Raw genomic sequence first — 22,932 nt, forward strand, 5'->3', positions numbered from 1 at the left:
TCCTGCCACTGAAAAACATCCCCACAGCATGATCCTGCCACCACCATGCTTCACTGTAGGGATGGTATTGGCCAGGTGAAGAGCGCTGCCTGGCTTCCTCTAGACATGACGCTTGCCATCCAGGCCAAAGAGTTCAATCTTTGTTTCATCAGACCAGAGAATTTTGTTTCTCATGGTCTGAGAGTCCTTCAGGTGTTTTTTGGCAAACTCCAAGCAGGCATGATGTGCCTTTTACTGAGAAGTGGCTTTTGTCTGGCTACTCTACTATACAGGCCTGATTGGTGTAGTGCTGCAGAGATGGTTGTTTTTCCTGTAAAGTTCTCCTCTATCCACAGAGAAATGCTGGAGCTCGGTCAGAGTGACCATTGGGTTCTTGGTCACCTCCCTGACTAAGGCCCTTCTCCCCTGATCACTCAGTTTGGCCGAGCGGCCCGCTCTAAGAAGAGTCCTGGTGTTTCCATTTACGGATAATCGAGGCTGCTGTGCTCAGTGGGACCTTCAAAGCTGCAGAAGTTTTTTGTACCCTGTGCCCAGTACCCAGATCCCAGATCTGTGCCTTCATACAATCCTGTCTCGGAGGTCTACAGACAAGGCCTTGGACTTCATGGCTTGGTTTGTGCTCTGACATTAACTGTGGGACCTTATATAGACTGGTGTGTGCCTTTCCATATCATGTCCAATCAACTGAATTTACCACAGGTGCACTCCAATCGAGTTGTAGAAACATTTCAAGGATGATTAGTGAAAACAGGATAGACCTGAGCTTCATTTTGAGTGTCATGGCAAAGGCAGTGAATGCACATGTGATTTTTTTATTTTTAATAAATCTGAAAAGATTTCAAACAAACTTCTTTCACGTTGTCATTATAAGGGTATTGTTTGCAGAATTTTGAGAAAACTAATGAATTTAATCCATTTTTGAATAAGGCTGTAACACAATAAAATGCGGAAAAGATGAAGCGCTGTGAATACTTTCCGGATGCACTGCATATATATATATATATATATATATATATATTATCTCACAAAAGTGAGTACACCCATCACATTTTTGTAAATATTTTTTTTATATCTTTTCATGTGACAACGCTGAAGAAATTACACTTTGCTACAATGTAAAGTAGTAAGTGTACAGCTTGTATAACAGTGTAAAGTTGCTGTCACCTCACAGCCATTCATTTCTAAACCACTGACAACAAAAGTGAGTACACCCCTAAGTGAAAATGTCCAAATTTGGCCCAATTAGCCATTTCTCTTTCGTTCATTGAGGGACACAGCTCCTCATCTTCTTGACTACATTGGTTATACTGCCCCCTACAGAAGTAGGACACTAGGCAGAAAAGAACTTGACTATGCCTATGGGGCAGTCCCAGGGGGTATACTTCCACTCTCTGCTATGGATACTCAGTTTTTTTCTGCCTAGTCTGGAGTAAGGACCTAGTTCCTTTACTGGGATCTCTGGTCCTGGCAATTTTTTCTTTTTAAATGGAATTTTTTTCTTTTTATTATTTTGTTTCTGTGAGATCTACAGCACAATCAAGTGCCGGACTGGATAATCTAGATCAAGAGGGTCCCCCCAGTCTGGCCAGCGAGCTTGTGCAGGCAGCAGCTCAGCGCTAGGTCAGCCGCAACATAGCCCCGCTGGATGGGGACTGGCCTGTAAGTTAAACGTCTTGCCAGGGCGCATACGAACTGGCTTCGGCCTGAGTATCAACGTTTCCTCCTGGTCGATAGCACCCACATTATGATGGAGCAGTGGTCTGTCTGGAGCGATGCCCACCCTGTTCCTGGTGTGTTAAATAGCTGTCCTCCCTCTACCCCTGGAGGGTTTTGGGGTGGACGTGGTCTCCTCCCTGGGATGGTCGGACCTCGGGACTCCCCTCCCAGTCAGCATCCCCCCTTTTCTCGGTGGTCTTCTGCAGGCCTTTGCCCCCCATCCGTCCACCTCCCCCCCCCCTGGGCTGGACATACCTTTTTAGGTCAGCCTGGGGTGTTGAGCTGGCGATGGGGATGGGGGGAGTGCGCCACCGGTGACCAAATGATCAAACCTTGGCAGGGAGATGGACCTTGTGGGGGTGCTTGCCAGGGCCCCCCTCCTGTTGGGATTGTTTCCGAGCTTCTGGGGTCCCCCTGGGGCCCCCAGAAGCCACGTGGAGCCTCCATTTTCTTGTATCCTTTTATGCTACAGATCCGCGACCATGTTTGTGTAGCCTTAGTGGCCATTTTCTTGAAGTTTCCCATTGAAAATAGTGGTGGTCATGTTTTTGGATCCGGATGGGAGGTGATTCGGCGGTGGAAGCCCCTCCTCTAGTGCTGATCCCTGGATATTCCTCTTCCTGATTGTCGCATGATGTGCAGTAAGTTCAGTGCTGTGAGTACCTGACTGATGGTGGTTAGCCTGTTTGTGGGGTTCTCTCTCCCTCTCTCTGCTGTTGCAGTGATAGCGCTCTGTGCCTTGTGGTGCCGCCCCAGTGGGGTTTCCCTTGCAGTGTTCTACATTTTTTTTGTGTGGGTTCCCTTCTCCATTCATGGAGTCCCTGGAGCATATTTCACCACCTGATCCCCTCTCAGAGGCTGTGGGGCCCTCCGGGTCCCAACAACTGACTGCACTGATGGCGGTCCTGGAGTCCTTGGTGTCCAAGGTAGATTTGGTCCTGGGCAAATGGGCTAGCAAAAAGCGTCCCCCGTTTTCAGCTGCTTCCTCTGTCTCATGAGATCAAGAATCTGATTTGGCTGCGGCGCATGCGAGTTACCCTTCGGGGTCTGCGTCCACGCACCCTGGGTGCTCAGATAGATAGGATGATTCCTCTGCTCCTCTAGCCCCGATTGATAAGGTGCTTTTGGTTGCGCTGATTGTATCAGTGTGTTTTGAAACCTTAAAGATGGAGGATGCGACTAACGCAGCATTGGAGGCGCTTGTCACCTTTGGCACCCACAGGTCCTCCAAAGCGGCGAAGGAGTTCCCCTTCCCGCCTTCTTTGACAATATTGTCACAAAACAGTGGGGGTGCCCAAAACGCACCTTTGCAATCCCTAAGCATTTTGCAATGCGGTATGAGTATTCCCTTCTTAAAAATGGACTGTTCCTCCTGTAGTGGACTCCCGGGTTTCCAGGTTGAATAAAGCCACCGTAATTCCAGCTGAAGAGTCCCCGGTCTTTACAGATCCCACTGATCGGAGGTCGGAGGCCTTGACCTGCCATATGTTTTTTTTTTTTTTCCAAATATAATTTTTATTGAAGTTTTCGGGTAGGATAACAAATTCATCATAACAAGAAGACATAGGATCAATACATCCCTCACATTCTTGCTTCCCATATCTCCCAGCTATCCTATGTGTTAAATAGCTATTCATCTCCTTCCCTTTCTTTTCTAACTCAAATCAACCCCACCCAAAACAAAAAAAAACACAAAAAAAAAAAAAAAAAAAAAAACAAATAAATGGGAAAGCAAAAACACATAAGTTTCCTCCTCCCCCATCTCCGTATTGTTTCTTTATTTACTAAATCTCTCCGACATCCAATATATCCTGATCCGGTCTGTCCATCCCCTGGTTCATTACTAAAAACCTGTTCCATACTCCCCATGTTTCTAAATATTTTTCCCTCTTATGTTGACCTGTCAGAACCAGATCCTCCATTCTATTTATTTCTTCTATTTTACCTATCCAGCAATTAATTGTTGGGGGTTCCTGCTTTTTCCACCCCAGGGGGATACAGGCTCGGGCAGCATTTGCCATATGGCATAGTAACGATCTCCTGTATTTCTTCCCTGGTATCCCGCTAAGTTGTAAAAGAAAGAAACCAGGGTTTTCCGGGATCTCAAATTCTGAAAACTTTTGCATTATCTCTCTGACCTTCCCCCAATAATTTGATAGCTTAGGGCATGACCAAAAAATATGTATTAATGTACCCTCTTCCACCGAGCATCTCCAACATCTGTCCGAATTATTTATTGCTATTTTATGTAGTTTATATGGTGTATAGTACCACCTTGTCAAGATTTTGAAATTTAATTCCTGATATTTAGTACATATAGATGATTTAAAAGCAAGATCAACCATCTGTTGTCTCTGCTCTGTGGAGAAGGTACAAGATAATTCCCTTTCCCATCTCTCAATATAAGATAAATGGTGTCCTGCTTTAGGGGTATTTATCAAGGAATATATTTTTGCTAACATATGGGATATATTCTCTGACTCACTACAATATTCTTCCAGCATTGTAAGCTGACGGTTATACTTCTTTGGATTGGGGATAGATCCCAAAAAGTGAGAAAGTTGGAGTGCATTCCAAAAGGGAAGTCTAAATTCCCCTTCCTCCTCCATTAATATCTCCATTGTCGGCCATTTATTATTTCTCACAAAGTGGGATGCCTGAAAGCATCCTGCTTTATCTAGATTCCTAAATGGCTGTGCTTCCATTCCCATGGTGAATCTCGGGTTCCCTATTATAGGATATAGAGGAGAGTCATGTGAAGTAAGGTCCTTTTGAAAACATATTTGAGAGCATATTCTTAAAGTTGTCCCAATTAATTGGTGTGCTTTTAATTCTGTCGGTAAACTCTCATAACACCATAATGCCCTAGATAATGGTACCTTTGTATTAGTTTGTTCTATTTTCACCCATAGCTTTGATTCCCCCTGGCGGCACCAGTCTATTTGCCTCCTGACATGTGAGGCATAATAGTATTTTTGAATATCTGGTATCGCTGTACCTCCATATTTTTTTGGCAATGTAAGTAATTGTCTTGAAATCCTCGGCTTCTTATTTGCCCATATAAATTTTATAAATATTGAGTTTATCTGTTTGAAATATCCTATCGGAATCTTTACTGGCAATGTCTGGAGTAGATATAAGAATCTGGGTAAGATAGACATCTTAATAAGATTGCATCTCCCCAGCCAAGAGAATAAGCCCGTCTTCCATTTTTCTAATTTAGAGCCAATTGTATTCAAAAGAGGTTTGAAATTCAATTCGTATACCAAATCAGGGTTGGCCGGTATATACGTTCCCAAGTATTTTATTGCCTTATCTGCCCATTTAAATTTAAACTTTTGTTTCAATACTTGTAGTGCACTTCTAGGCAATCTTATCCCCATTGCTTCTGACTTATTAAAATTTATTTTTAAATTTGACATGGACTCGTATTGTTCAAATTCCTTAATTAAATTAGGTAGGGATATTGTCGGGTTTGTTAATGTAAATATCAAATCGTCTGCATACGCCGAAATTTTGTACTGTTCCTTTCCCATTTGTACCCCTTTAATATTCAAATTTTGTCTTACTTTACATAAGAATGGTTCTAGGGACAGTACAAAAAGGATAGGGGATAGGGGGCATCCCTGTCTCGTACCGTTTTTAATCTTAAAAGGGTCCGATAGAATCCCATTTACTTTCACTTGGGCTGTTGGGTCAGCGTATATAGAAAGGATTCTCTGTATCATAATCTCTCCCAGCCCGATATGTTTCAATGTCGCTGTCATAAATTTCCAGTTCACGCGATCGAACGCTTTTTCTGCGTCGGTACCTAGGAAGACACATGGTTTTTGAGATTTATCAATTTCCAGTAACAAATCCAATACTTTGGTGGTATTATCTCTCCCTTCTCTATTATTTATAAAGCCCACCTGATCCAAGTGTATCAATGATTGTATATAATGATTCAGACGGGTTGCTAATATCTTCGTAAAAATTTTTAAGTCCGTATTAAGGAGAGATATTGGCCTATAACTCCCACATAGCATTAAATCTTTATCTTCTTTAGGGAGAACTGTAATGTGTGCTCGTTGAGTATCTCTACAAAAACTTGATCCTTGCCCCACCCCGTTGAATAATTTTAATAGATACGGGCCAACTATCGGGAAAAATACCTTATAATACTGGAGGGTAAAGCCGTCCGGTCCCGGCGCCCTCCCAATCTTCATCATATTTAAGGCTTGTAATATCTCCGTCAATTCTATAGGTAGGTCCAGTTCCTTGCCTGCTTCCTCCGATAGTTTTGGCATCTGGGCAGAGGCTACGTATTCTTCCATTTCTGATAAAGTTGTTAAGTTATCTGTCAAGTTATATAAGCTCGAATAATAATCTCCAAATACCTGGGCGATCTGTCTAGGTATCGCTATCTTATTGCCCTTAGGAGACAATATTTGGGGGATATATGTAGTCTGTTTCATCTCCTTAACCGCTTTGGCTAACAATTTCCCACACTTATCTCCTGATTCATATCCTATTTTTCGGCTTCTTTGTAGTGAGGCTTTTGCTTTATAACCTAACAGATCATTAATCTCTTTTCTTATGCCCCCCACTTCTTTCTCGTTTTTTAATGTTATATCTTTTTTATGGGCACCCTCCTTCTCGTGTAAAGTTTTGAATAACGTTTCTAATCTTTCCATCCTCTCCTTTTTTACTCTCGACCCATGTTTAATTAGTACTCCCCTAATCACAACTTTATGTGCCTCCCATAGGACCCCTATATCTCCCCCTGGATTTTCATTTGTTTGAAAGTAAAATTTTAGTTCCTCTGTTACGTCCCTGAGGATCTCAGGTGTCTGTAAGAGGCTCTCATTCAATCTCCAGAACCTTCCCCCAAGGGCCAGGGATTCCGAAAGTGAATACTCTAAAGTGACTGGTGCGTGGTCTGACCATGTGATGTTCCCAATCTCAACTTTTTTAATTGCTTGTAGTTGTCTATGAGGGATAAAGAAATAATCTATTCTTGTGTATAGTTTATGTACTGATGAAAAATATGTATAATCTTTTTCCCCGGAGTGGGTAAGGCGCCATACGTCCACAAGTTGGTGTTTATATAGTTCTTGACTTATTTGCTTACTACTACTCAAAGGGACTGAGGAGCATCCTGATGAAGTGTCTATCAGGGGGTTTAAAGGGATATTTATGTCTCCTCCCAGAATCAGTTGTCCCTCTGTAAAGTCTGCCAGTTTATTTAAGACCTTCGTAAGAAAGCTCACCTGTTTCTGGTTGGGGGCGTATATATTTGCCAACGTTACCTTCACCTCTCCTATTGTTCCCTTAATAAAGATGTACCTCCCCTCAGTATCTGTCTGTATATCTTGTAAAGACCATGGCATTCTCTTGGCTAAGAGGATAGATACCCCTTTTGATTTTACCTCTTTATTTGTCGAATGGTACACCCATGGAAAGTTTTTATTTCTAAGTATGGGTACTTTGGTTTCTTTAAAATGTGTCTCCTGTACTAATGCTATATCTATTTGGGACCCTTTTAAATCATTTAGTAACATGTGTCTTTTCTCAGGTATGTTCAGACCTCTTGCGTTTAGTGTTATACATTTTATAGTCGCCATTTAGATTTATATTTTATATCCAGAGTTAAGAGGAGGAGAAAAGAGAGAAAAAAAAAAAAAAAAACCCACAAAACCAAAATCCCCCACCCCACCACCCTCCCTTCCCACCCTACTAATAACACCTTGTTATATCAAACGCCCCTCACGCCCCTTAGCGTGTCTTGCGTTCACCTACAAAAAGGTCCGTGGTGAGGCAATGCACGGAGCGAGAATCAGCTCACTGCCCCCCTTGTCTGGTCGGATCCAGTACTCCATTGTTATTTATTCATTCACTACCCTTATCACACAACTCCTATTAATTGGTCTCCTTTAATGATATGGTGTTACCTCCACATTAATGAACATCTTCCTATCTCAGATATTCTCTGTGACGTATTTCTCTCTCCCTCCCACTCTCCGTCCCACTCTCCATCCCCCTCACCCTACAACAATTAATTATCTTCAACTCCTTAGGTCCACCTAGAACATTCAACGACATGTAGATAAGTAGAAAGGAGAGGAGAGCAAAAAAGGAAAAAAAAAAAAAAAAGGGGGGGGGGTTATCACACACCCCCTATTACCCAAGTGCCTACTGTTGAAAATCTCAACCAAACCATCCATTGTTAGTGCCAGAAAAAAAAAAAAAAAATATTGTGACCTCTATCAAAAAGAGCAAATAACACCAAGACAAAAAGTGAATAAATTAGTGAATAGGAATAATAAAAAAAAAAAATAAAATAAATAAATAAATAAAAATAAAAATATATCAACCCCCACATATGGGAGGGTGCCAGGGGGATGTTGTTTCCTGCCCCCAGGGGAGCAAGATAAACATCCCTAACAATTTTTAAGTGCTTAAGTGATACGTTCCTCATATCTCTTAAAATAAAATAAGAGAACGGGGAAGGAAGAAAAAAAAAAAATATATATATAAAAAACAGGGCCATATGGCCTAAAAATATTCCAACTACGTGTATATTAAATGTGCTGTGTATTATACATCTCCTCTCTCCTTCTACTTAACCAATCTCTCAACTATACCCAGGTAGGGGGGAGGATGTCTGAGGGGGGTAATAATTAATTGATAATTAATACAGGGTCTATCTGGCTCTAATTATGTCTAGAGAGCACCCCAAAATTCTCTCATATCTTCCCCTAAAGGGAGAGAGAATAAGGAAGAAAAGAGAGAAAAAAGAAAAAAAAAAAAAAAAAAAAAGCATGGAGAAATCTTCTCTCCAAAGGAGGTAACAAACCCACAACAAAAAAAAAAAAAAAAAAAAAAAAAAAAAGGGAAAAGGGGAGCCATAATTACCTTTCCCCCGAACCCACCTCTCCACCCCCCTTATTCCCCTGTCAGACCTCCTCCCCTCCTTGCTTGCTCAACAAAAAAAAAAAAAAAAAAAGAAAAAGGGGGAGCGAGGGGTACTTAAGCAACCCAAAATTTCATTAAAAAAAGGGGGGGGGGCAAAAAAGGGGGCCCAAAAAAAAAAAAAAAAAAAATATAATAATATAAAAATAAGTCAAATCGTGTCCATCCAGGAGTTATATTCTCTCAGAATCTTGGTGATTCCTCTTCAGACTCTGTGTTTTCCGGTCTCTCTCCTTCTGTTAATATTCCTGTCCAAATACTGGGGCAAAACAGCTCTCCAATCCGAAACATATAATTCCTTAATGCCCAAGTATTCAAATAACCCCTGCAGGTCCATCTTGGATCTCAAGGTGAAATACGTGGACTCTCTATGAAATGTTACCATTAGCGGATATCCCCAATGGTATGTAAAACCCAACTCCTTAGCTTTCTCCAGTATCGGTCTCAGCATAGCTCTACGGGTCAGTGTGGCTCCAGACAAGTCCGGTAATATCTTTATCTTAGCTCCCATATAATCAATAGGACCCTTGAGCCATACCTTCCTCAATATTTCTTCCCTCTGGGAAAAATAGTGGACCCGACATATTACGTCCCTTACTCTATCAGAGTCTCCTGCTTTGGGCCCCGGGGTTCTATGGACCCTGTCCAATATTATGCTATCATCACGACTAGAGTCTATTACTTTAAGGAGTATATCTCTTACCGCCTCTTGAAGTTGGTCCCTTTTTACCTGTTCAGGCAGTCCTCTTACCCTCAAGTTATTCCGGCGGCTCCGGTCTTCCATATCCTCCATTCTTAATTGCATAGAAGCCAGCATATCCCCCTGGCCCTTGTATTTTTTTTCAATCTCCTCTACTCTGCCTGTTAGGGATATTACTGTCTCTGCACCTTTATCCACCTTGTCTGAGATATCACCAATATCCTTACGTAGTTCCTTCATCTCCCGCCGGTGAGTCTCCTCCATCTTTGCCATCATATTTTCAATATCCAATTTCGTTGGGAGTGCTTTAAGCAATATCAAAATATCTGATTTTGGGTCTGCAAGCCCCTTATCCTCCTGTAGGGATGTTGGGGTGTCACTCCGTTGCGTCTCCCCTGGACTCCGCATTGTGGACTCCTCCATTGTGGACTCTGTGGGTAATTGCATTCCCAGCACCTTATATTCCTTTTCTACCCCCTGGGCTACCTCCCTCTCCTTCTCTCGGGTATCCTTGGTTTCCTGGATCCTCTGTTCCACGCTGGGAGTGTTCCTAGTACCGGTAGTCTCCCCTTCCACCAGCTGTTGTACCGCTTCGTTTATCTCCTCTCCTTCAGCGACGCTGACACTCCCCAGCAACTCCGGGATCTGCAGCTCCGTGACACCGCTCTTAGCGCCGCCTGACACTCCGGTTATCACCTTGCCGACGCCGGGGAAATAGCGCCCTATCTCCCCCGCTGTGGACCTTTCCTGGCTACGGGTTTGCACCCGTGATTGGCGGCAGCTTCCCCGAGCTCTTGCAGGCATCCCTCGGAGGTTACCGACCGGCAAGCATGACCGGATCCGGCCACACAGGTGTACTCAGGGAGGCAGCAGCGTGGAGCTCACACAGAGCACCTCCTCACACCGTCATCACTCCACCACGCCCCCCCAGACTCGACCTGCCATATGTTCACTGTGGCTGGTTCGGCACTTAGGTCAGTTTTTACTATTGCCCTGGTGTTGCAATCTATGACGGAGTGGGCAAAACTTCTACGCCGGGACCTGGAGGGGGAACAGCTCACCCTGCCTTTGCGGAGCTGGCGAATTAGTTGGTCCAAGGGCTACAGTTTGTCTGTGACTTCCTCTTTGGATGCGGCTCCCTTAAATTCTAGACTGTCTGTCTCAGCTGTGGTCCTGCGGCGTATTATCTGGCTGAAATGTTGGTCTGCAGACTAGGCTTCTAAGAAGGCCTTATCCGATTTGTGGGGAATCGCCTGTTTGGAGCTTCCTTGAATTACATCATTAAAAGCCTCACAGGGGAAAGGATACTCTTCTTCTTTAGGCTTCCAAAAGTAAAGAGTGCCGTCGCAGATGGGGACCTTTCTTTTCGGCTCACAAGAGGCTGCAGGGTCTCAAGACTAGGAATCTAAGCCCTTCAGAGCTTCTGCCGGGGGCTCTAAGATGATCTGGTCTGGCAAGCCATGAGCAGGTTCTGCCAGACCTGCTAGCAAGGCTTCCTCTGCATTAAGGGACGCCTTCACCCGTATCTGGTGTGACATCTTTGCGGATTTTCGGATCCATGGACCTCCCTGATACAGGACAAGTGGGTCCACTAAGTCATTCGCTACAAAATCGAGTTTCGATCATATCCACCAGACAGGTTCTTCCCTTCCAACCTGCACTTGACCCCAGATCGCTTAGGGGATGGATTTCTTTGGGGCAGTGCAATACTTCGTTATTTCAAGGGGTGATTGTTTTGGTTCCGACATCGGAATGTTTTCAAGGTTTTTATTCAAACCTGTTTACAGTTCCCAGGAAGGAAGGCAAGGTGCGTCCATTTCTGGACCTCAAGGCGCTAAACTGCATTGTGCGGGTACAGAAGTTCCGAATGGAATCCATTCACACGGTAGTGGCGTCCCTACGTCAGGGGGTTTTCCTCGCCTCGATTGACATCAAGGACACCTACTTACACATCCCAATATGTGTCCGCCACCAGCGCTTCCTCTGCTTTGCCATGGGCGAGGAGCATTATCGGTTTGTGGCGTTACCCTTTGGTCTCGCCTCCGCTCCTCAGGTCTTCACAAAAGTATTAGCCCGGTGCTAGCATTGCTGCGTCAGTGGGAGATAGCGGTACTGGGGTATCTGGACTATTTGCTTTTGCGAGCAGAGTCTTTGACTGCTCAGTTGGACAACTTGGAGATTACTCTGCAAACTCTGAGGGAGTTTGGTTGGATTCTGAATCTTCAGAAGTCTGCTCTGGTTCTGTCCACAAGCCTGGACTGTCTGGGTCTGACTCTGGACTCGGCCTCAGCGAGAGTGTTTCTTCCTCTGGAAAAACTTCAGAAATTGCAGGAGGCAATTCAGCTTCTGCTGTCAAGCAGACGGTCATCTCTTCGACCTTGCATGCGGGTACTGGGCCTGATGGTGTCTACCTCCAAGGCGGTTCCGATGGCACAGTTCCAGACGAGATCTCTGCAAGAAGAGATTCTGGTGAAATGGAACAAGAATCCTCAGTCTCCAGGCAATCTGATCCTGTTGACCCGGAGTACGAGGGGGTCCCTGGTTTGGTGGCTTCATTCTCCGGCACTTCGTCAGGGCAGATAGTTTCTTATCCTGTACTGCAGGGGCATCACCACAGATGCCAGCCTGTGCGGGTGGGGAGGGGTCCTCGGCACAGAGTGTGCTCAGGGTGTCTGGACCCTGGAAGAGGTTACCGATCAATGTACTGGAACTCCGAGCGATCAGACTCTGGATCATTGGACATGTCGTCTCCAAGGGTGTCCGGTACAGATTCAGTCGGACAATGCTCAATCACCAAGGGGGCACGAAAAGTGTCCTGGCAGCTCGGGAGGTATGCAGCATTCTAAGGTGGGCAAAACAATTTGTTCCAGCTCTCTTAGCTGTGCATATTCCAGGGGTGGAAAATTGGCAGGCGATTTACCTCAGTCGACAAGCGTTGGACCAAGGGGAATGGTCACTTCATCCGGAGGTGTTTCATCAGTTGTGTCTCCGGTGGGGTACTACCGAGGGGGATCTGTTGGCCTCTCGCCTCAACAGGAAAGTGTAGAGGTATGTGGCACGGTCTTGGGATCCTCTAGCCGACGCCACAGATGCATTAGTGGCTCCTTGGAGTCAGTATTGTCTGATTTACACTTTTTCAATCTTCTCCCGAGACTCCTGCACAGGATCGCGGCAGAAGGGATTCCGGTCATCCTAGTGGCTCGGACTGGCCTCGTCAGTTTTGGTACGCCGATCTGGTATGGCTTGTCCCCGATGCTCCTTCGAGACTTCCTCTTAGGGAAGATCTGTTGTCGCAAGGGCCAATCTTCCATCCTGCTTTACAGTCGCTGGCTTTGACAGCTTGGCTGTTTAAAAGCCAGGTGCTGGAGTATAGAGGGTTGTCTGACTCGATGATTCCTACTCTGTTAACAGCTAGGAAATCTACTTCTAGGAAGATTTACCGTCGTACTTGGAAGACATACATTGCGTGGTGTGAATCCCTCAGGGTTCACCCCCGCTCTTTTTTGGTTACTCGGATCTTGGCTTTCGTCCAATGAGGGGTTGAGCAGCCCCTGGCCTTGAGTACCATCAAGGGCCAGGTTTTGGCTTTGGCGGTTTTCTTTCAATGTCCCTTGGCCACACACTCCTTGTTGTGTATCTTTCTCAATTTGGTGTTGTCAGTTCTCCAAAAGCCATCCTTTGAAAACATTTGGGAGGTTCCCCTGTTTACATTGTCCCAGAAGGTGGCCTTTTTGGTGGCTATTACTTCTGCAAGCAGGGTATCAGAGCTGGCTTGTCGTTTGCCTTACCTGGTGGTTCACAGGGATAAGGTGGTTCTTCGTCCATGTCCATCGTATCTTCCAAAGGTTGTCTCTGATTTTCATTTGCCCTGATTTTAGTTGCCCTCCCTGTGTCCCAGGCCTAAGCATCCTAAGAAAATTGCCTTGCATTCCCTAAATGTGGTTTGGGCAATAAGGGTGTACCTGGTAGCTACAGAGTCTTTTAGAAAGTCAGACTCACTATTTGTCCTCATGGATTGACCTTGCAAAGGGTTGGCTGCTTCTGCTGCGACCATTTCCAGATGGGTCAGACAGACTGTGGTTCAGGCTTATTCCATTAGGGTCAGGTTTCTCCTTTCCCTGTTAAGGCGTACTCTACTCGGGCGCTTAGTGCTTCCTGGGTGTAAGTGATGCAGGATTGCAAGGCGGCTACCTGGTGGTTGGTGCACACATTCACAAAGTTTTATAAGGTGGATGTGTTAGCATCTGCGGATGCTTCCTTCAGCCACAAGGTTTTGCAGGCTGTTGTTTAGAGGACTTGGTCCTCTTTGAGGGTGTTTTAATTTTTTTCAGGTGAGCTTTAGTTGTTTTATGGTTGAGATCCATGTTACCTGGTTGGCTGTGTTTAGTCTTGCGAAGTATTTTTTTCTTGCTGTTCCCACCCTTCATTTTTGACGCTGCTTTGGGACGTCCCATGTAGTCAAGAAGATGAGGAGCTGTGTCCGTCAATGAACGAAAGAGAAAATGGGATTTTTGACTTACTGTAAAATTAATTTCTCTGATATTTATTGACGGACACAGCACCCACCCTTTTATGGAGTTGGGTTTTTTCTCTTCTGACACTGCTTGCAACAAAACTGAGTACCTATAGCAGATAGTGGGATTATACCTCATGGGACTGCCCCATAGGCGTAGTCAAGTTATTTTCTGCCTAGTGTCCTACTCCTGTAGGGGGCAGTATAACCCACACAGTCAAGAAGATGAGGAGCTGTGTCCGTCAATGAATATCAGAGAAATTGATTTCACGGTAAGTCAAAAATACCACCCCCCCTCCCCCCCAGTGTCATGTGACTTGTTAGTGTTACAAGGTCTCAGGTGTGAATGGGGAGCAGGTGTGTTAAATTTGGTGTTATCACTCTCACTGTCTCGTCCTGGTCACTGGAAGTTTAACATGGCACCTCATGGCAAAGAACTCTCTGAGGATCTGAAAAAAAGAAGTGTTGCTCTACATAAAGATGGCCTAGGCTATAAGAATATTGCCAAGATCCTGAAACTGAGCTGCAGCACAGTGGCCAAGACTACACAGCGGTATAACAGGACAGGTTCCACTCAGAACAGGCCTTCCCATAATCGACCAAAGAAGTTGAATGCACATGCTCAGCTTCATATCCAGAGGTTGTCTTTGGGAAATAGATGTATGAGTGCTGCCATCATTGGTGCAGAGGTTGAAGGGTCAGCCTGTCAGTGCTCAGACCATACGCCACACACTGAATCAAATTGGTCGTCCCAGAAGGAAATTGCTTCTATAGATAATGCACAAGAAAGCCCACAAACAGTTTGCTGAAGACAAGCACACTAATGGGCCATACACACTATAAGATTTTCTGAAGACTTTTTCCTTTAGACTTACCAAAACCATATAATATGAGGTCAAACCTAAACACTTTCAATTTGTATGCAATCTGGCAGGCCCTTGCACTACATAGAAAAGGTAAATCTGAAGGAAAAAGTCTTCAGAAAATCTTATAGTGTGTATGGCCCTTAAGACCATGGATTACTGGAACCATGTCCTGTGGCCTGATGAGACCAAGATAAACCTATTTGGTTCAGATGGCGTCCAGCGTGTGTGCCGGCAACCAGACGAGGAGTACAAAGACAAGTGTGTCTTGCCTACAGTCAAGAATGGTGGTGGGATTGTCATGGTCTAGGGCTACATAAGTTCTGCTGGCACTGGGGAGCTACAGTTCATTGAGGGAATTATGAATGCCAACATGTACTGTGACATACTATATCCGAGCATGATCCCCTCCCTTCAGCGATTGGGCCGCAGGGCAGTATTCCAACATACACAATAAGACAGAAAATACCATGGTAGCAAACAATTCTCAATCACCCAGCGCTTCCAAACCTTAAATGAATGGATTACCATAAAATTAAAAATAAATAGAGCTGCTGCCTAAATACATACATAAAAAACAAGGTGCATATCACCCTTCCACGTGTAATAGAGGGCCAATATCCACAAGCAGCGCTGATATTGCTCCTACATAAGGAAATCTATGAAACAAAGGAATAATAGTGCACAGTCCATAGTGTCCGTAGAAAGTCCAATAGAACCTCATATTGGGTCCACTGGTCAAACAATGTCCGTTTGGAATCCAAGGAAGAGATGATCACCCGTACTGGAGCAGGTATTTGTACAAAGCCCCTTCACCTCACCGAGTGCACCTCACCCCAAGGAAACTCACTTACCAAATAATGGCAGAAAACGGGCCCAATGGTTACCCCTACGGCTCATCTAGACTGGAACCATCCACAGCTCCGCTCGAATTGTGAAGTGATATCCTGTCGCTGAAATAACTCATGAACAGGGACAGCGCATATAGGAATGAAATAGAGAGGGCACGTAGAGCAGTATTGTTGAAACAAATACACTTTTTTAATCCTCAGCCCCCCTCTCATATATGCACTTACAACACAAAAGCATAAAAAAGCGTGGAAAATGTATCTACTGAAGGCTAGACGTGGACGTTAGAACAGCCTACAGGGCACCCGTCCCGCTCTTCAGCGTCCGGAAGTCCGCAAGTATTTCCGAGGCTGCTGCTTAGCGTCCCGTTGCCTTGGTGACCACGTTGCTCACGCCCTGGGCGCCCTATGCGCTGTCCCTGTTCGTAAGTTATTTCAGCAACAGGATATCACTTCACAATTCAAGCGGAGCTGTGGATGGTTCTAGTCTAGATGAGCCGTAGGGGATAACCATTGGGCCCGTTTTCTGCCATTATTTGGTAAGTGAGTTTCCTTGAGGTGAGGTGCACTCGGTGAGGTGAAGGGGCTTTGTACAAATACCTGCTCCAGCACGGGTGATCATCTCTTCCTTGGATTCCAAATGGACATTGTTTGACCAGTGGACCCAATAAGAGGTTCTATTGGACTTTCTACGGACACTCTATGGACTGTGCACTATATTATTCCTTTGTTTCATAGATTTCCTTATGTAGCAGTATTCCAACATAATAATGACCCCAAACACACCTCCATGATGACCGCTGCCTTGCTAAAGAAGCTGAGGGTAAAGGGGATGGACTGGCCAAGCATGTCTCCAGACCTAAATCCTATTAAGCATCTGTGGGGCATCCTCAAATGGAAGATTGGTGACCACACACAATATTGACACTTTGGGCCCAATTTGGAAATTTTCACTTAGGGGTGTACTCACTTTTGTTGCTAGCGGTTTAGACATTAATGGCTGTGTGTTGTTATTTTGAGGGGACAGTAAATGTACACTGTTATACAAGCTGTACACTCACTACTTTACATTGTAGCAAAGTGTCATTTCTTCAGTGTTGTCACATGAAAAGGTATAATAACACGTCTGCAAAAATGTAAGGGGTGTACTTACTTTTGTGAGATACTGTATATACAGTATGTATATATATATATATATATATATATATCTGTCAAAACATGGTCACTAACACTTACAACTGTGTTACTAATGTAATGTAATCTAATGCCTGTTTATTTTATTTATTTATTTTTTTTTCAGAAATACAATGTCACGTTCAAATATTGTTCTACCACCTTACCCTGTCCAGCTTGGATCAATTAAATTTGACTCATGTGAAAAACAGCTTCATGAATATGTTAAAAGTGGGAATTATGTCAAAGCTAAACAAATACTTAAGAAAGGTAAGCCTGCTTTTACTGCTGCTTTCAGTAGACTTATAAGAGAAGTATGTTTTTATTTTTTTTAGGTAAACATACTTACTTAGGTAGATGCAACGTTGATGTGATGCTTCATCTGTCCCCTTCCGTCTTTAAGGGTTAGAACTGAGTGATCAAACACTGTCAGTCACTGCTGTCTGCTGGAAGATTTCTACTATTGATCGCTACTGCTACTGCTAGATTTATGCTGGATATAAACGCTTCCCGTCCAATGTATATAAACAGAGCAGCAGCGATGCAGGTGGACGCTTGCTCAAGTGTGCATCTGCCACTCGTGTACGCTCTCAGGAGTGATTGGACACTGCAGGTTACCGATCATAACTGTAATAGTCAATCAGTGTAAGAAAAAGAAAATCCAGGCCACCCCCACTCCCCGCAGGAGTACAGTGTGACTATAGTGACAATGCTCTGCTCTGGTGACAAAATGTAAAAAAAAAAATTGGGCCCCTGATCACTGCCACAGCAATCCCAGTGTCCCTGACTACCACCACACCAGTCCCAGTGCCCCTGATCACCACCTCACCTGTTTATATGTTCTTGATGACCGCCACACCAGTCCCAGTGTCCCTGATTACCTCCATACCAGTTACTGTGTCCCTGATCACCACCACACCAGTCACGGTGTCCCTGATCACCACCACAGCACTTAGGCCCCTTTCACACTTGTGTGACTTGTCCTGCGATTTGGTACTGAAAAGTCACTTGACAAGTTGTACTCCATGATTTCCAAAGATTACCGTTCATATCTGTGCGACTTCAAGTTGCAACAACTTCAAAGTAGTCCCTGCACTACTTTGGTTCGATTTTAAGGTCCATAGACCTAGGCATTGCTTCAAGTCCAGTCAAAATCGCGGCAAAAAAATTCCGGTAAAATCGTGGCAAAATCATGACTTTTACGTCGCACAAGTGTAAAAGGAGCCTGAATGTGTTCTTGATCACCGCCACATCAGTCCCCTCATTACCTGCATACCAGTTACAGTGCCCCTGATCACCGACATACCAGTCACAGTGTCACCATAAGGACTTCTTCACCTGTCTTCAGATGCCTCCTCAGACAGGCAGTGAGGAAGCATTGTATTGCCCCCTCACCGCCTGCTTTAACCCCTTATACCCTGCACAAGCAACCCCATTCACTTTAATGGGTCACGATCAGTGGGCATACAGAAGTATAATGCACCCGCGGATCTGAGTGAAAACAGCCTAATAGTTGTTAAAACTTTTATAGGTGCTAATATGCCAATTGTAAAAAGACAGTGTTATGTAATACACTGACCTTCTTTTCCTCTTCCAACTTCTGCTGGCATCGCTCTTCAGGCTGCTAGAAAGGTCCCAGGTGAAGTGCGCTTGTTATCACTCTGCCTGGGACAGGAGCTGGCTGTACAGAAGACTCATCAGTTAGGCCGCTCCTGTTCCCTCTGCTGCTGTCTGCTTCCTCTTCTACCGGCTCAATGCACTCTGATACCCTAGGATGGTGGGTTGGCAACCCATTGATCGCCATCTGGGCTTGCCAACTGCCATCCCAGGACACAGGCATGTGCATGAGGTCGCGAGCCACATCAGAGGTTGGGAATACCTGGAGTAGAAGGCATAGCCACGAATGCTGGGATTTTGTAGGAGGTATGGAATACGAGAGGTTGGTTGCAGACTTTGGGGTGTGTAATAGTGAATCAAGGGCCATATTAATGTCTTCGATGAGAATTAAACCACTAAGGAATGCATTTTTTGTTAACATTGCCTCCCTCCCATAAAGGGTGGAAAATGTAATCTTTATTTGCATAAAAGATATACAAAAAACAATACTTTGTCGGGGTACATTCTCCCCTGTACTGTGACGCAGCGCATAAATACACTACATTACAATACATTTCCGGTCATACAAATAAATACATTCAATCAAATACATTCATTCTGCGGTATGATGCCTGATGTGTTGTGCGGAGTAAGGATACCCCGTGCCATCACATCATGCATGACGCCGCAATACCCCTAAAACATGAAACTGAAAAACGTTGTCTATACGTAGCATTGATCAAACGATATCAAACAATATAATATTACATTTCAAAAAAGCAACAGGTGTGATGGGGGGGGGGGGGGTGGGAGAGTGGGGTAAGGGGAGGGGAATGAAATCACAAGCCCGAAGCTTTATTGAATGGACAAAGACACACAAGGGAGCGTGGGAGAAGGGGAAATCTTCAGACCTCCTCTTCCTCCATGAGATCTATCAGGTTATAGTCTCTGAGCAGACTGTGGACCAGTCTGCGACAGTCCTCAATGGACATCCTCTCCCGCTGGTGGATAAGGCGCTTTCTGGCGCACCATAAAGCATCCTTAAAGCAACACAACACCCGCCAGACGTTGTCAATGTCCTCCTGTGAAAAAGTCCCGTGAAATAGTCCCGTGAAAAAGTCCGTTCAGCACACCGAAGTGTGTGATGGCAGTCTGTGGAACAAAGTCTCTAAGTTCAGGTTCCAAGGCCCTCAACAGGCTCCGTGCAAAGGAGCACTCCCAGAAAACGTTTCCTCATTGATGATACAAAAAGGGCAGTGCCTGTATCTGCACAAGTTTCTGGCATGCATAAAGGTCCTGAGTGGCAACCCCCCCTGGACAGCCATCCACGCCAGATCTTTATGCCTGTTGGTGAGTCCCTTTGAAGAAACATTCCTCCAGACCACTTTGCAAGTGGCTGAAGGGAGGCCTGGAACAGTCTCAACAATGTCCGATGCTCTGATCAACTTGTAGATAGTTTTTGGCTTCCACAAGTCGGGCTTAACTCCATGCAGCCCCAGCTCCTTGATGAACTTGAAAGTGTCCAAGTAGTACCAAGGAGTGTCCCAGTTGTAGGGGATGGAACTGTCCCATTTGTCCCATCCAAGGGACCTCCAGAGAGGAAGGAGGAAGAAACGGGACATGGAGTTGCCGCCAGAGTCCAAAGTTCTGTCCACTAAAGGCCTGCGGATGCAGTTGCAGGCAAAGAACACCCTCAGTAACGTTGCGATGTCGGGCACGCCCTTACTGCCCTTGAGGGGTTCCTTGAACATGACTGCCCACTTCACTCTGTCCATCTTGGAGCCCCAGATGAAGTGGAACACCGCCCTGGTGATCGCCTTACAGGTGTTGACCCGGGGGGGCCAGGCCTGGGCGAGGTACTGCAACACAGGGAGAATCTCGCTGCGGAGTACCAGTGTTTTCCCTTCGATGGTGAGTTCTCTGAGGCTCCATAGTCCAAACTTCTGTCTCATCTTGGACAGTCTCTCCTCCCAAGACTTTAGGGCTGCGCCCTCAGCTCCAAACCAAACTCCAAGAATTTTGATGAAGTCCGCCTTGACGCTGAAAGGGATGGATGCAGAAGAAGGCAGGAACCACTTTCCGAAGAGCATGACCTCTGACTTCCCGCAGTTGACCTTTGCCCCTAAAGCTTTGCCGAAGTCCTGGTCAGCACAGAGCACCGTTACGTCGTCCATGTAGAGTGAGCACTTGACAACCCTTCTGTCCGGTCCCGGTGTGGTGATCCCTCTGATCTCTGGGTTCTGTCGGATGCATTCGGCAAAGAGCTCTATACAGCAAACAAAAAGCAGAGGTGAGAGAGGCCAGCCTAGTCTGACCCCAGAGAGAACAGGGAAAGGGTCAGTTTTCCAGCCATTCACCAACACCGTACTACAAATGTCATGGTACATCACATTCACACACGAACAAAACATGTCCCCAAGACCAAACCTGCGCAGAGCTCTGCACATAAACTCATGGGAGACACGGTCAAAGGCCTTTTCCTGGTCAAGACTGACCAGGGCCGCGTGCACACGGCGGCCTCGAATGTACTGGACCGTGTCCCCGGACAAGCGCAAGACTGTCCGCAATCCTGCGACCAGGAATTCCACAAGTCTGATCCGGGTGGATGATCTGTCCGATGACAGATTTCAGCCTATTGGCCAGAACCTTGGCGAGGATTTTGTAGTCCACATTCAAGAGAGAGATGGGACGCCAATTTTTCAGACCCCTTCTCTACAAAATCGTGATCATCCCCTCCCTCAGCGACTGAGGCATTGTGCCCTCCACCACCATCTCCTCGTACAGCTTGAGCAGGTCCGGGCCAACGAGATCCCACAGCACTACATAGAGCTCCGCTGGGAGACCGTCGCAGCCCGGGGTCCTGCCTTGCCTAAAGGATCTGACGGCAGAGTGCAGCTCCTCCAGCGCCAAGGGGGCGTTGATTGCCGACAGAGATACCTGCAGGATCAATTTGGTTAGTGATACCTGACAAGAACCTGTCGGCCTCAGCCGTGTCTGTTTCTTTCGGGGAGTAGAGGTTGGTGTAGTAGTCGCTGACCACTTGCATCACAGCCTCCTTCCCCTTCTGGAGTGTTCCGGTCTCGTCCCGCAGCTCCGACAAGGGTGTGTGTCCTGAGTGAAGTTTCCTGAAATAGAAAGAATTACATTTCTCACCTTTCTCAAGATTCTCCACCTTGGAACGGAAGACGAGATGCCTGGATTCTTCCTCGAAGTGTCCTTTCAGGCTCTTCTTGGTGTCCTCCAGGTCCTGCCTAACGTCCCAGCCGCAGTGGTGAAGGTCCTGCAGGGACTGCAACTGACGATGCAGTCTCCTGAGTTCCCTCTTCCTGGCACACACTTGCTGGCATCCCCTTGCCTGAAAGAAGCTGCGCAGCTTGACTTTCACAAACTCCCAATAATCGCTTACCTTTCCGAAGAACCTTTTGTCCTCCTTCCAGGTAATGTAGGCCTCCCTGAGTTCCTCCAGCAGTTCCTCGTTTTCCAGCAGGGTACCATTCAGCTTCCAGGAGCCCGGACCGGGAGCAAAGCCCTCGCCCAGGTCACCCCGAAAGTGAATGGCCCTGTGGTCAGAGAAAAAGCAGGGCACCATGGAGAACCCGCGGTGTCTGACTGCCTTAGAGGTGAGCACCAAGTCTATCCTGGAACGCACAGATCCATCAGGACGGCACCACGAATAGTTCACGGAACCTTTCCCTATGGATCCCACGGCGTCCTGCAAGGAAGCCTCCGCGATCATCTCCTTGAGCAGCCTAGACGTGGTGTCGAGCTTCGCGTACATGCCGGAGCTGCGCCCATCCTCCTCCTCCTGAAAGGCCGCTCGAAGTTCCAAGATGTTGGACACAATCTGGCGAGACTGGAAATCCCATCTCCCTTGTACCATCTCTTCTCCGCAATGACCGCCCCAACCGGTGCTGCTGGAGTCTGATGTCACTATCACCCAAGATATGGGGGCTATGGAGTGACAATTGTGCAAATTCTTCAGCTGTAACCACCAAGGAAGCCAGCTCTTCGTGGCTGCGGTAATTACTATTCGCTGAGAATTGCTGATTCCATTCCATTGTTGAAGAAAACCCCTCTGAAAAGGCCTAATTTTCCAGAGAGCCCACTTCACCATAGGGGCTGTTGACACCATCGTGCCGATTATCCTCAGGCATTGTTTGGCTGTGAGATGGGAAGCTTTCAAGGCTAGAGACACTCTGTCCCTGATTACCGGAATCTTTTTTTCTGGCAGAGAGATGGTACTGTCCCTGGTGTTGAACAGGGCTCCCAGGAAGACCAGGGACTGTGTAGGAATCAGATGACTCTTTTCCCTGTTCAGGATCCAGCCAAACTTCTCTAGACGAGATGACCAGAGCTAGATGATCCAGGATGACAGACTTGTCTTGAGCCAGTAGAAGGAGATCGTCCAGATAATGAAAAAGATAGACCTCTCTCAGTCTTATCAAGGCTACCACCGCTAACAAGACCTTCGAAAAGGTACGAGGCGATGTGGAAAGCCCGAAGGGGAGACACACAAACTGCAGATGACGCTGGCCGACTGAGAATCTCAGGTATTGCTGAAACTCTGAT

The 22,932-nt window shown here is 45.9% G+C and overlaps 1 protein-coding gene across 1 annotated transcript in view; it reads left to right on the forward strand.

The window, feature by feature from the left end:
• Positions 1-22,932, forward strand: part of TEX14 (testis expressed 14, intercellular bridge forming factor) — a gene marked incomplete at both ends in the record, with an annotated part of 675,561 nt that overhangs the window by 20,229 nt on the left and 632,400 nt on the right. Inside the window, one exon of the mRNA XM_082248092.1 lies at positions 16,895-17,037. Coding sequence (XP_082104218.1) covers positions 16,895-17,037 — 143 coding nt within the window. The remainder of the gene's footprint in view (positions 1-16,894; positions 17,038-22,932) is intronic.

The sequence above is a fragment of the Pelophylax lessonae genome, assembly GCF_965119305.1.
Source record: "Pelophylax lessonae genome assembly, chromosome: 2".
In the NCBI taxonomy this organism is placed as follows: Eukaryota; Metazoa; Chordata; class Amphibia; order Anura; family Ranidae; genus Pelophylax; species Pelophylax lessonae.